The sequence below is a fragment of the Falco biarmicus genome, chromosome 2 (assembly GCF_023638135.1).
Source record: "Falco biarmicus isolate bFalBia1 chromosome 2, bFalBia1.pri, whole genome shotgun sequence".
In the NCBI taxonomy this organism is placed as follows: Eukaryota; Metazoa; Chordata; class Aves; order Falconiformes; family Falconidae; genus Falco; species Falco biarmicus.
The window spans coordinates 74,764,438-74,778,749 of record NC_079289.1 but is presented as its reverse complement, the minus strand read 5'-3'; the positions used below and the strand labels follow the sequence as shown (position 1 = coordinate 74,778,749).

At 38.8% G+C, this 14,312-nt stretch overlaps 1 protein-coding gene across 2 annotated transcripts in view; it reads right to left on the bottom strand.

Moving 5' to 3' along the window:
* Positions 1 to 1,208: 1,208 nt before the first annotated feature.
* CD99 (CD99 molecule (Xg blood group)) overlaps positions 1,209 to 14,312 on the bottom strand; it is a 28,093-nt gene continuing 14,989 nt past the window's right edge. The window contains exons 2-11 of one of the 2 annotated variants that reach the window (XM_056328965.1): positions 12,069 to 12,104; positions 11,621 to 11,707; positions 11,141 to 11,173; positions 9,605 to 9,646; positions 9,417 to 9,458; positions 7,871 to 7,942; positions 6,506 to 6,547; positions 5,879 to 5,989; positions 5,015 to 5,071; positions 1,209 to 3,084 (exon numbers count right to left, since the gene is read on the bottom strand). In XM_056328965.1, the coding sequence (XP_056184940.1) occupies positions 3,059 to 3,084; positions 5,015 to 5,071; positions 5,879 to 5,989; positions 6,506 to 6,547; positions 7,871 to 7,942; positions 9,417 to 9,458; positions 9,605 to 9,646; positions 11,141 to 11,173; positions 11,621 to 11,707; positions 12,069 to 12,104 (548 nt within the window). In that variant the 3' untranslated portion in view covers positions 1,209 to 3,058. The remainder of the gene's footprint in view (positions 3,085 to 5,014; positions 5,072 to 5,878; positions 5,990 to 6,505; positions 6,548 to 7,870; positions 7,943 to 9,416; positions 9,459 to 9,604; positions 9,647 to 11,140; positions 11,174 to 11,620; positions 11,708 to 12,068; positions 12,105 to 14,312) is intronic. The other variant, XM_056328966.1, reaches the window with a different exon arrangement.

Sequence of the window (14,312 nt, the reverse complement as noted above, 5' to 3'; positions counted from 1 at the left end):
AACTTAGATTAATGGTGAGGGTACCTCACCAGGAATAAACTTGCAGTTTGGGCCTGGAAAGGACAGTATTTTTTCATCCCACTGCACAGTCTGATCAATACCTGTGTGGAAAGTAGAATGTCAATTCCCAGACTGGAATCTGAAAATCACTGGCAGCCCACATGGCCATGGTGGGCAGCAGCTGACCTGAGGGAGATGATCATGAAAACGCTTCAGCAGGGTGATGAGTAATTGTGAAGGGATAATGTTCCTTGACCCAATGAACGTAAGAAATACTGAACGAGGATGTTTAGTTACACAGTGCAGGAGCATTTTAACTAGGAACAAGATCAAAGTCTCAGTGGGTAGTGGGGCAAATAGCAACATAGCAATTAATACCCTGATATCTAAAACAAGCGAACTGCAACATTCTATCCACACATAAGTAACAGAAATCCATAAATTGGCAGCTTCTTACAAGAGACCAGCCTGAAATGTCAAGCCTTCTCTTTAACCTTTTCCTGCTAGGTGATAGCAGGCCAGTCTGTCTTTCTTCTCTCACAACTCCAGCCTAGAAAGCCATAGACAAAGCCAGTGGAGATGAGAGCTGTTGAAATTACCATTACAACACCCATTCCCTCCAAACATCATCTCAGGTTTGCCTGCTCTGTGGAGTACAGCTGTGCCCAAATTTCATGCAGCAATCTATGCCTGTTTAGACTGGAAAAAAAAAAAGAAAAAGATCAGCAAATCTGTTACTATTTAGTCACTTGGCAGCCCCTGCATTGTCATCTCATTTAGCTATGGTCCTCTCATATCAGATGAGACAAAGACACATGGCCCTGCAAAAGCGTGTAAAGCACATTAGGATAGCTGGATGAGGAACACTCAACACAAACACCATGAAGTTGCCCATAATAAGTCTTCTATCGCTGTGCAAATCAGCAGATTTTGTGTTACCAAATCTAGGTGTTCTTCAAAAGCCATGCCTGTACTTCACACAGATAGATGTCTTCTCTGCACTTCACACTGGCAAGTGCCCTGCGAAAGCAGCTCACAGCTTTGTTGCTACTGGCCAACTTTCTTACCGATGTTTTGATCATTTTAGAAGGAATAAACCTGAAGTGCTGATGGCGCAAGAAGACAAACTGTCTTTGAAGACTGCTCCTCCAGTAGAGCACCAAAATTTTTGTATATCTAGAGCTACTACAAAGGAAAATACTTAAACATTTCTTTTTCTTTTTTTTTAAGTTTATTTTTAGAAAAAAATCACAATGTTCATAGAGGTTTTAGTAAGTAAATCTTAGGCTTGCAAAAGCTGAAGAAGGATTCAAGAGTCTGGTTAGCTAAAAACTAGTTTGAACTTCCCCCGCCATTCTATCCCTAACAAACACTGGCTTATTTCTGTTTTCTCTACACTTGGCATTTATTATACCTGTTTATTCACACAGGTAAGCAGTACATTTCATTTTGTATTTACACAGATCAAATGTTTATATAAAAAAATCACTTTTCCACCCTCAAACACACTTAAAGGTTTTAGCACTTTTATACTAAAAGTAGTAGGGCAAAACGAGGTCTACAAATTAATTCCAATACAAAATACTAAAATCTGTGTAAAGCTTTGTTGCAAGCTAAGAAACATATACAAGAAATTCTTAAATGAATTATCCTTGGCATACATTCATATTTGAATGTACAGATATATTTACATGTTTAATATCCAAATTTATAATGATTTCTAAGATGTTCCATGAAATATCGTATTTCTGTAGAACCAGGTGGCTGAAGCACATTAGTAAGACACATACTGTAAAATGGCATGAAAATTGGAAACAATTAGAATGAAAGTCAACAGAACTGGTCAGACTATTCCTTCTAGACAGAACTAGTTATTATTCCAGACTTAGTCCCTTAACTGTTAGGAGTTGCAATTTTCCATGTTTCCACAGATACTTGAAACCCTCCTGTGGCTTTCAAGAGCAAAGCTCACAAGTGCTTTCAGCTGAGGATGCAATCATAGGTCCTTATCCCGATGGAAATTCTTCACAAGCCCAAAAGCATTCTTCATACATATGCTATTTATAACGTTCAATGAATGCTTGTGGAGTGAGGCTGGGTTGTTCCAGTCAGTCTTGCTATTCTGTACTTTAGAATTGTAGTACTGGTTCTGTCTTTTAAGTGTGTATGGTAAGCCTTCGAATTCAACAGTTTTCTGTTAAATTTTTGGTTATGGAAGCCTGAAGATGTTAATTTCCACACCCCAATACTTCATCTATTGTTTAGGCAGCTGCCAAACATCAATCTCACCAGATGTACAAAATCCAATTATGGTTCTGATTTGCAAATCAGGCTTTTCCACATCTGACCAGCTCCGTACTTGCTAAGCAGGAAGCACCAGAAAGGTTGAAGGTTCTGTGTACATTAGTTTGGGTGTTCTGAATCTGTACCAGACAGATGCAATGAAAAAAAATGCAAAAACAAGACTGAATTTTTGTCTCTTGGATGCTCAAGAACAAGTATCCCTTCCCTGGTGGCTGACCCAGGCAGCTACACAGATTGTATCAGCAGCACCCACACCCAGATCCATTACCCATACCAGTGAGCCATTTGCTTTCAGGTGCCCACAACACACACCAAGTTGTTTGGTTGGTACACTCACTGCATACAGGATATTAAAAAAAATGTTTGCACTGCCTGAAAGCAAAGGCATAACAAAATATTAATTGCTTATTGGTTTTGGAGAGGTAAGAAAAAGTTGAACATACTGAATGCGCTTGAGACACACCCATTTGTCACAGGAGTAAAGGAAAGAATGTAAAGGCACAACATACTTCTACACTCCTGTCATTAAGGCCATATATTGGTGTGCAACAATGCTTCACAGGGCTAACCATACAGAAGTACTTAGGTCTAAGTCACACTCCCAGAGGTGTTTAGCAAACAAGAAGTGTTTCCTCATGCAACTTTAGACTCTGTTGTTTACATTATGCTTTTTTGTTTCCTTTTTTTTTTTCTTTCAGGCAGAACGCAGACTCTGTATCCAGTTTCAGTGATCTGTTCTTCACCATGTTTTCTTTTAGTTCTCCAGAAGTGTGCGCTGCACTAAAAAGTGAAAAACAATTCAAGATTAGTACACTAAGTTAGTATCCATTGTAAGTTATGTATTGCCATGTAACAGTATATGCGGACAACAGACTTTTTCAGTAGGTATTTGAAACTGTGGGATAAATTCAGGTAAGCAGAGGGTTGATTCTACGAAGCCAGTACCTTGCATACCAAGGGATATTACATCTCAGATTTCTCACTCAAATAACCACGTCCTACTAGCTCCTTGTAGCTATCTACACCTGCAGTACAACCCAACAAGCAGTTTCAGACTTGCAGTTTGGCAGATGCAAAAATGAAATGGAGTACAGTCTGCATAAATAATAGAAAAACTGGGTTATTGAAAGAAAGTGCTAGCCTAGGTTATCTACATTTTCAGGAAGTCAAAGATAAGTCTACATAAAATTTTCAAAACGCTAACCTGTGCTGCCATGCCATCTGACCTGGCTTAATGCAAGCCTGCTTCTAACTAGGAGCCATGTTGGTACAACAGTGTATTACAAAAAGCAGAGCCAGTGTCTGCTGACTCCCAGAACTTAGGTAAGGAGTAGCACCACGCTGACCATGGTTGCCCAGCTTCTTGGCTCAAAACATGCTCATGCTTGCTGACAAAAATATAAGAGAGGTATGAGATTTGGGATGTAACATGACATCAATACATAGGCAGGAGTAATAATTTATGATAACAACCCAAGTTTGACTTTGTTGGATAAAACAAAGTATGCATCATCTGACGCATTTCACATCTGAGTTCTGGTGAGTTTTGGCCAAAATCTGAGCATATCCTGACTACAGCTCTTACGTTAACTGCCCTTGGTAGAGGTCTTTGAACAATACTGCTTGCTTCACTAATGCATAACTGAATTGAAGATACCTGACTATCTGCAGTCCTGACTTCAACAGCCAGTCACAAAAAAAATGTTTTTTCCTTGAGAGTTTTATATATTTGACTGCTTAAAGGGAAAATAATTATGAAGAGGATCATGAGACAGATGGAAGCTTTTAGCAAACTAATGAAATACCTGAGAGAAGTAAGGTATAAATTTTTGTTTCTAATTACAAAAAAACAGAACTAGTTCTTCAGGTTTTAGATTAAGCTCGCAGCAGAATACATTGTAAATTTATACGGCTTTGAGATTTTAACATTCAGCATTTCAAAGACACTCATTAAACTTCAGCATTAGGTTGTATTGCTTTTTCCTTTGTTGACCAGTCCAGAAGGCCAAGTTTTCACCTATGCTGTTTCCTCCAGATCTACCTATGGCTTTCCTGGGGTTAATCCATCAGCCAAGTATCCTAGATAACCATACCTGGAAGGGTGAGGTTCAGGTTTTATTGTTTTAAAAGAGTTCCTTCCACAGCTATCACCACTGTAGAAAGATTTATTATCTGATAATCCTTTCATACATTCTGGTCACAACAGAGAATATTTTAGTTCTAAGAACATGCTAGTAAGTTCAGTCCTCCTTATCTCCAGTGTAGTTTCATCTCTGCCCAAACACTATTAACATTTTAATAAACATCTGTGCAATTCTATATGGGTTTACAATCAATCAAAAAAACAGTATCAGATTCCAATCAGACACAACATACACTAATGAAACATCTGTCAGCTAATTGCATTATGCATCACACTAAGGGAGCAGGCTTCATCCCTTTACTTTCTCTAAGCTCCTGTATTTCAAGGACTCCTCAAGGCAATAAACCAATCTGTTCAAAGAATAAAAAGCTACAGAAGAGTGGCTGTATTATCAGAACTGTAATCTTTATTCAGTTTTAAGTGAGTTGTCACGTTAGTTACAAACAATTTTTTGGAAACAAATCAAAACAGTGCAAGTAATTTTCTCCACTATGTTACATGTCAATAAAGAGCATTTAATAGGATCCCCACCAAAAAGTTGATCTTTCATCTAGATTCTTCTCTTACCAGGTGGCTCAGATTGTGCTCCTCGATGGCTTTCCATATTCACATTCTCTTCATCTGCTGGGAAGCAAACAGACGTTTAGTATTCAAATTCTCTGCTCTTTGAAGCTGTTAATTAATAGAGGTAATCTGAGAGAAGAAACAGCGCTGAACAAACTGGGCTACTGATAGCAGTTGAGTTGCCCCTGTGTTGCCTGCATGTTAATTTTAACATGCATGCTAGATGTTACTCAGTTTCCAAACTACCCAAATTACAAAATAGCAGTGCCTGGCTGGATGAGTGCTCTTCACCAACCAAAGACTGGAAAGGACAACAACAAAGCTTCTACCAAAGTTCTCTCATCCAAGTTCTATCTTACATAGGTGGAAAGAAAGCAGATAGCAAGCAACAGACAACTGCAGAAGAAAGATTCATTTCGAGGTGAACATCTGGGTAGTTGTCAGAAAAATCATATGTAGGCAAGCATCTTGTGAAGACACAAAGGTATGATTTGCAAAATTAGAAATGACAAAGTATTTTTCAGCATGAAAATAGTCTCTAATCCCCAACCTGCACTCAATTTTCCTTAAAGAAATGTTCTCCTGCATTCTCTCCTACTTACTCTTTAGCAGGAAGTGCTTTTATTTTAAGAAATGCAAAGCCTTAATTCTTGTCTGCTTCTGAAAGTCTAAATTTTGGATGAGGCATTCTTCAGACACCCACTCTTAAGACAATCCTCTCCTAGTAAGAGAGGTTACTCCCTGTGAAGATAAATTCACTGTGCTATTAAAACCACCTTATGCCTAAGATCAATTTCTAGACCCCATATAAATACAAAAAACCATCTCTCTAGACAGTAGAAACCAAAACTAATGTAGAATTCTTACCGCTTTGTTTGAAACAGAGTTTCTTCTTCTGGTAAGCAATGAAACTAGACACTGCTCCAATCACAGTAGCAAGCACAGCACTCACAATTCCAGCTATTGCTCCCTGAGAACCTGGGGGAGAAAGTTAAAAAAGTTAGGAGGAAAAATAAAGGTTTGCATACATTTCTCAGAATTGAAAGCAATGTCGAAGTTGGATCGTCTCGAAGTAAACCCTGTAAACACTTCAAAAAAACAACCCTGAAATTATGACATGAAACTGTAGTAAATCAACTCCTCCTGTCTTTGTGAATAATGAAAAGCACATCCTCTAATTCTACTCTAAAATCATTGATTTCCTAGCAATGCATACAGTTGAGTAACTTAAGCATGCCTGTTTTAAGTTTAATGCAATCACGGCACCAGCATCTCTGAGTCCTTAACACTTGTGAATCACTTGCAACATAGATTTTAAAATTATGAAAGCAGAGCCTGAATGTAAGAATTCTAGATACCACAAAAGTTTTTAAATTGAAACCGACTACCAGCAGTGACCATTTTAGCAGAATATTAGCAATACAGAAAAACCCAGAAAACAAGCTTCAGACACGTAGACACCAGACAACATCACACACAAATTTATGCATTTACCCTCAGCTTCTTCACCACTCTTTGGACTTGGGCCTTTCCGTTCTGTAAAAATGAACAAAAGGTTTAGATTTAATATGTCTAAAGAACACTCATAATTAACAACCTTTTTGTCAATTAATCATGCAAAATTACAAGCCATCTATTATATCCATACAGTGCTAAGCTCTGGCACTCAAACTTTCTATTTTCAATGCACAGCTCATGGTGGTGAAGCCACACTTCAGCCTTGGGTGTTCAGCACTTCTACAAAATGAGCACAGTATACCTGTGAAATCCGGTTTAATCAACTTGCCCACCATTACAGAACACTCCGTGGAAAGGAACAGCATATAACTTCAGAGTAGCATTCAACTGTACTTCCATGGAACCAACTATCTTCTAAAATCCCTGCCTCATTTACTAAATACTTGTGCAATTATCTTGGCAAACCAGACAGAAGTTCCATAAATACTATCCTTATTTCTCACTATGCAACTCATACGACCGAAGCAGGAACCTGTGCAGATGAAAACACCACACAAGTCTCAACAGGTGCTTCTTGCGCCTGTCAATTTTCAATTTACCTGCCCCAAAGGAACCTTGGAAAGTGAAATCTTCCCAAAAAATCAACATCAGTAACCTCCATCTAGGACAACTCTGAAGAACTCAGTAACCAGCCGCATGCCTTAACACCACATCAAGATAATTAAGCTAACTCTGATCTGGAAACAGTGAAGTTGCAGTAATGCACACAGGGACACCTAGCCCCATCTTAATGATGGCCATTACTGCAGCTTTGTCTTTCAGACCATCTCTGTACTGAGTTGTGCCATAAAAATTAGATATGGCAGATTACTCAGTTTGGTAAACTACGAAATGGTTTTATGCTGCTCAGAGTAGACATACCCCACATCACTGGGAAGTCTTAAAGATCAATTAGTCCTGTGGGACAGAGGAAATATTTAAGAACACAAGGCGGACCCTCTTCTAGCACATCCCTAGGCTTCCTAACCAGAAGAACTAAAAGGAACTGAGAGTATGTCACAGAAGATCTGAAAATAACACCTGGATGCCTTTAAGAACTATATTCACAGTGAATTTTGAAATAAGTACCATATTCACAACTCAATTTTTAGCCCCATCTTTCTTAGCATAACAATAAAAATCACCAAAGGTTTTACCTCTAGACCAGTTTTTCTTAATTATCTTGTGGTTTTTGGCAGAGGCAGAACATACTGCTTTTGAACTGGAATGCATGCTCTTAAGTTTCAGACACCAGAATCAAAGGTATTACAAATTACACCATGCTAACCAGCTTGTGAGCAAGCTTTTATCAAAAGCTCAGGTAACCACAGGATCAATATGAAGCACAACCTGCTATCTTACCATTGCTGCCACTACCGTCGCCGCCTCCTTTTGGTAAACTTCCATCGTATAGATCTGAATCATCAAGGTTGCCTATTAAAATTAAAAATAATATAATCTTACATGTTTTAAGTTCAATGAAAAGACAACTCAAGGCACATAGTGACATGGAAGTTTTCTCTAGATCATTCAGCTGAATCTGTGGTGTTTTTAGGCTCAGCATCATCATCAGTCACATGTTCACGATTCAAAAGCCCTCCCAATCTCAAGTCCCTTCCGCTCGGCACTATACTAATAGCAGCACTGCTGCCTCTGGACTTCTTGAACAGCTGAGAAGTCAGTGTCCAAAAGCAGGCAGTACCGCACAAGTGTGCTTCCAAAGCAAGCAGGAAGCCCTGTAAGCTACCTAACTGGAACAGCCCAGGACTCGTCATCCTGTTAAAGCAGAGAAAGGGCATGGACAGGAAAGGACCCTTTCTTTTCAAGGCTGCAGCTGTGAATGTTTCTTCAGAGTTGGGTTTCTAAGTCACAACCAGTCTTTGGAACCTCTACGACACACTAGCTAGAGGGAAAAAAAGCGTTCAATATGCCACAGTCCAGTGGCTGCAATTTTTGCATGACAATGAGAAGATCAAAATGCAATTCCCTCCTCTGATTTATTGCAGGACATTGAACCAGTTCCTCTCCATTTCCACTGGACCCTACCTCATGGGACATGAGCACTCTCTCCTTCCCACTGCTGCCAAATTAACCTGTAGTTTATGCAAAGTGAATACATTTCAAGCAGCAAAACTAAAAGCAGTGCATCAGAGGATGTTTTACTTGGGTGGTAAAAACACTGTACCAAGGTGTGCAAGACTGAATTCAAATACCTGCTGCTAATCAGGCAGGAGAAGAAACAAGAACCAGGGCTTGCATTCCAGGTAAGGACTCTTTACCACCATGCTTATGGATAATGGCATTGTCACAGTTGCATCTATCTGAATCTGTTTATTCTGAGTTAGGCAAAGATAGAGAAGACCTCTAAAGCACAACAGGCAGGGAAGGACATGTATTTTAAGCCTACCTTCCAAACACAAAAGAATTGTATTTCTTAACTGGGCTTTTAAAAAAAACCCAAAACCCACTAAAAAAATTACCCTTTAACTTTGAGCTTTGCCTTTCATTGAAATGCTTTAAGAATACAGATCACAGGTAACTCCTGCTTACATTTTAGCACAACTAGCAGGGATTCAGTTTTTAAAGATGAAAGGACTCAATCCAATGCACAGATGCTCCACCACAGGCAGCCAAGAACAGCATTGCTCCAAGCACACACACTCTGTCCCATCCTTCCTGCTCCTCACACCATCCCGCTTTTAAGTGAAAGGCAGGTAACTCAACAGGTTTGTTATGGAATTTCAAGACTACTGCAAAGTTTATTTGCAAGACAATTTTTCCTCAATCCTCAGTGTTTATTCAGTGCAACATCTGACTGACATAGCAGCCAATTAACAAGGAGTAATTATTAGAAGTTTGAGACAGTAAACCCATGTAATTATTCAGGAGTTTGTGCTAAAAGCCTTACCAGTGTCTTTAGGATGTACAGGTGGACCTTGCTTGGGGTTATCTACACACAAAAGAGAGATTTTTGGGGAAAAAAAGCAAAAGGTTAAAATATCAAAATCAGACTACAGTACGGTAACTTTGAAAGGGACTAGGAAAGATTAACAAATACTTCTCTATGTTCAGAAATTCCTGTTAGGTCAGTCTTACCAGTGTCTCTAGGATTTGCAGGTGGACCTGGCTTGGGGTCATCTGTAGACAAACATAGTATAAAGTAAGCAAAGTTACTAGTGTGAAGAGACCAAAAGCAGAGCATATAGTGACCTTGAAAGACTATCTGACCTAAAAAATGTTATCAAATCTTCCCCGTGCCATTTTCCTTTCCTTTCATTAGCTAATGTTTTATTTGTTTGGTTATTTTAGGTTAAACACTGAACTTTAATGCAGTTAACACTGCTTCTGCTACATTAGCCTGTACGTCACACCCTTGCTATAACTGAACACAAACAGAAGAACTCACTAAGTGTTATGCAGCATTTTAGCTTGCACATCTGATTTCAAATGCAGAACTTCTTCAAATTTTTCTATCAGGTATAGGCTACTTGACTGTTTCCTCTCTTAAAACTACCAGATTTTAACCAATAATAAAGGTTGGTACCTCACTTTAAAAAAGACAAGATACACACAACAGAACCAGAAATATGGTCCCCACGACATTTCATTTAGCCCGCCACAAAATAGGAGAATAAGAGATCTTAGTAATTATCTCTGCACCATATGGTCACAGTCTTTGTTGCCCACATCAAATTAACACACCAGCAGTGGTTTTGTAAAACTGTGTTTTCACCACAGCTGAACACATCTAGTGTCCCATTTCTTCTGTATGCTACTTCTCCTCGGTGTTGTGTGGTCTTGCCGCCTCCCAGCTCTAGCACAAATCAAAGCAGGTCTCTTAGGTCCTCTGCATATTCAAAGAAAGAGGCGTGCACCTCCAAACCACAGTTCTAAGACCCCAATTTAGACTTCCCATCTTATAAAGGATCCTCTCTCTCTGCTTACCTGAACCATCCAATTCATTCAGCCAACTGTTTCTCAGTTAGCCAACTGTTTTCAAAAGTGCCAGCAGTTCGAAACAGACTGCTTTCTGAGAGACAAAACTTCAAAGGGCTAAATCAAACAGGGCAGCCGACAGTGCTGCTGTCCTACTGTATGCCCTGTGTTAGGAAAGCTGTATATACTGCAACAGCGATGGTACGAAAATCTACTGTGCATTATCTGCCTAACTGGATGCACTTTTTACTGGCTGAGTGAAAACAATACTGCAATTTCTGCTCCTGCCCACACTGCAGAGCTGAAGCACATTAGAAAAAGTACCTTCCCTCATATAATTTCAAATACATTAATGTTCCCTTGTGCTACTGAAGTTACTTCCTGGAAAGGAAGAGATTACTTAAGATTTAAAAACTAATTCCATAAGTAATATTTAATGGAATTAGTGCCATCTAGTGAAGACACAGCAATGAAACAAGTAGGACTTGGCAAAGAAATGAGTGAAATACATACAGTTTTTGTCACCCAGACCTTTAAAAACGAAGGTAAATAAAGATAACTACACTGCAATTATTTTTATCTGCAGTCTGTTACCTTAATCAACTCAGTGTCTTTATTAAATGTGGGTAATAAAGGATGGATAGACATTGCATGAAATACCATTGAACAGTATATCCAGGAAAACAGGATACTTACCAGGCTGAAGACCATCTTCCAAGTTTAAATCATCTACAAAGAAAGAAGGGAAGTTTTAAGTGTAATGCAAAAACTGAACTAATTTTAGACTATTTTTACACAAAATGCACCTCATGATGTTTTCACCAAGAATATAATGGCACGGTCATTCAGCTGTGGCCCACAGAAGACCACCAGTTACCAGGCGTTATCTGCCAAACTACATGCTGCTTTTGGTGGTCATGGTACTTTACCAAGGGCCAGCTCAAGGTGAGCAAGCTCAAAACATGCAGATTGAAAGCCAACAGAAGGGATTCTTGCAGGGTCTTTAAACTTGTGAAATCACAAAGTAAATTTGTGAAAGCATTAGCAGAAGACTCAAAAATGCAGAAATCCTTTTGCCATTAAGAAACTGTTTTCTTTTATAGAAATAAAAAAATCAGACTCTCAAGTGACTGTGTACTACACAGTAAAAGGCATTACAAGCCAATTAGATCTCACTGAAATCTGATGATGGTGGCGGCTTTTTTGATGGAAGAGGCTTCTTTGATGGAAGAGGCTTCAATGGAGGAGGTTTCTTCGTAGTTTCTGTCAGGGATAGTTAGAAAAAAAAGAAGTCTAAATACTATTTAATACACTGTTCCAAGGATACCTGAAGGACAAATGTAAGCCTATGCCTATACAATGAAAAGCACAAGGATCAAGTCTATACAGCAAGACATTTTCCCCTTAAGAGGTATCCCTGAGTGTTCCCAGAGACAAATTTCAGTTCTATGCAGTCATCACATTTTGACATACCCATAGCTGAATAGTTCCACTGAGGTTTAAACAAACCTGTGGGGAAGATGTCATGCTTGGTCATGCAGTGGGACTCAGGAACAAACAAGCCAAAAGAACAGCCACTATTTTCCCACCTACCTCCCAAAATTTGTAAGAGTGTAATAATTACCAATTGCATCTTCTAAGCTGAAGTCATCAAAATTGCCTGTAGAAGATGAAAGCAACAGTAAGAACACTGGTTTTCCTTACTCAAAACCAACACTTATTACAGTCATAACCATGTCTTTGATCTACCTTGAGGTATGCTTCCTGCAACAGGCTAGAAGAATATTTTGAGTCAGATACTCCTCTCTTTCTGCAGACCACTATCCACACATCTCTTAGAAAAACAAAGGAACAGCACTGAAAGTGTCCCTGTCACAGAGGATCCAGAGGACCAGAACGTATATTCCTACAGTCAATATAATGCACTTAATCCTTTATTCTTGCCACTGCTATTGCATGCTTTCTTAGTTACAACCAAAGCATATTCTTTCCTAGCCTTCTTTCTACTGCACGGCAAAATAAGCAGGGGCACAGCTCCAATTCACAAGAATTTACACAATCCAAGTGTGAAGATGAGCCTTGAAGCACAAAGGCCAGTATGAAAGTTATATGATTGGGTAATGGATTTAATACCTTGGCATCAAAAATTAATTTTCATGGGTTTATAAGACTTATCTTTTCCTCTAACAAAGGTTAACAGTATGAAGGTGGTTAAGTTATTACGGATGATCTTCAGCAGTCTCTTCAATTTCCTAAAAGACAGCTAAATGCAGCTGTCAGCTATGTGGTCTTCACTCTAGGTAGATTAAGCTTCATTTTCAGCTCTTAGGAAAAGAACATTCTCTCTTGCTGTATTAAGTCAGTTGCTAGAGCTACTGTTGCTTACCCAGTCAACTGCAAATTCAGTAACTTAATATATACATGATACAAACTGGTTTCACAGCACATAGTAGTGTGATCTCAGCAGCACAGGCTTGTAAGACAAATGGACAGCTAAAACAACTGCTTGATAGTTCATCATTCCTACTTTCACTGCAGAATGGGAAAAGGCACAAAAGTAGATAACAACTATTTAAGAAAAAGACATCCAAATATGCTGCCCTAGCCCCAAAGAAGCTGGAAGACCTTTTCTAACTACTATCAAACCAGCCAGAGTAAAACTTAATTCCAGCCAAAGATACCTTAATTCAGAAGAAACACAGATAAAACATAGATGTGTCTGACTTCTCCTCTAAGAATGTAGCTACCTATAGAGAAGGAATAGAACTTGATACTGCAAAGTCTGAAGAGAGGAATAAAAAACCCATCAAAAATCAAACCACAAGCACAACGTTCTTTCTGCTTACATGACAGGCTAAGTTAAGACAAGGACAAGTCACAAGTCTAGTCCCAGGAATGACAGATGCTCATATACCTGGTAACATCTTTCATGTCAACTGAGGTCAAAATTGAAATCTCTTCCTTCTCAGATAACTGAACTAATAATGCCTTTTTTTTTTTTTTTTCAGAGAAGAAATGAGACTAAGATATATTTTTAATCTGAAGCCTACACCATCTTGCAATATAACCTCAGAAACCTCAGTAAAATGAGCCATTGCTAAGACCCATATCTCAGTTACCTCTGAAGTCACCCCTTTGCTTAGACTTACCCAAGAAAACTCCACATTAACAGGCAAAAAAAGGTCAAAACACTCAAGAGAAATTTAAACAGGTATTTGCATAGTTGTTCCTCAAACTCAAATTCTGGTTTGTTTGTTTTCTCAAATACATTAATCTCTCAGCCTACAGTCCTCCAGGGAGGAATGACTAAGACAACGCCTGATCAGATATTTACTAGTCTAAGAAGTCAGGCAGAAGGATCTGTTGAAGATGCATGCTCCTCAACACACTCTATCAGAGTAGCAGAGGATGGACCACCACCATATGTTAACACTGTATGTCTCAAGGTTAAAGATACATCACCAAGTCAAGGCATGTTACACTGGTGAATGTACTTCAAGAGCAGTATTTCTTTTTTAGGAGTGGGAGGGGCACCTATACTCAACATCATGCTTTGGGTGTAGCTGAAGTTTTACCTGGAGCAGAAAAGAGGCTATTTGAAGAGTCTCCTACTGACATCATGAAACAGTCTGAGAACTCTGAATAGTTCCAGTTGCAGTGGTTTCCCTCAAAAGGAGGAAACCAGTGTAAAAGAGAGTGCATTCAGTGACATTGCTATTTTAAGGTATTGTCTTCACATATAATCTTCACAGAGAAATAATTTAGGATGAGATTGTTGATGCCAATCTCACATAAGGCATGCTTTGAGATACCACTAAGAAAATCTGAGAGTTAATAAAAAAATAATTCTATATCGACTGGAATTATT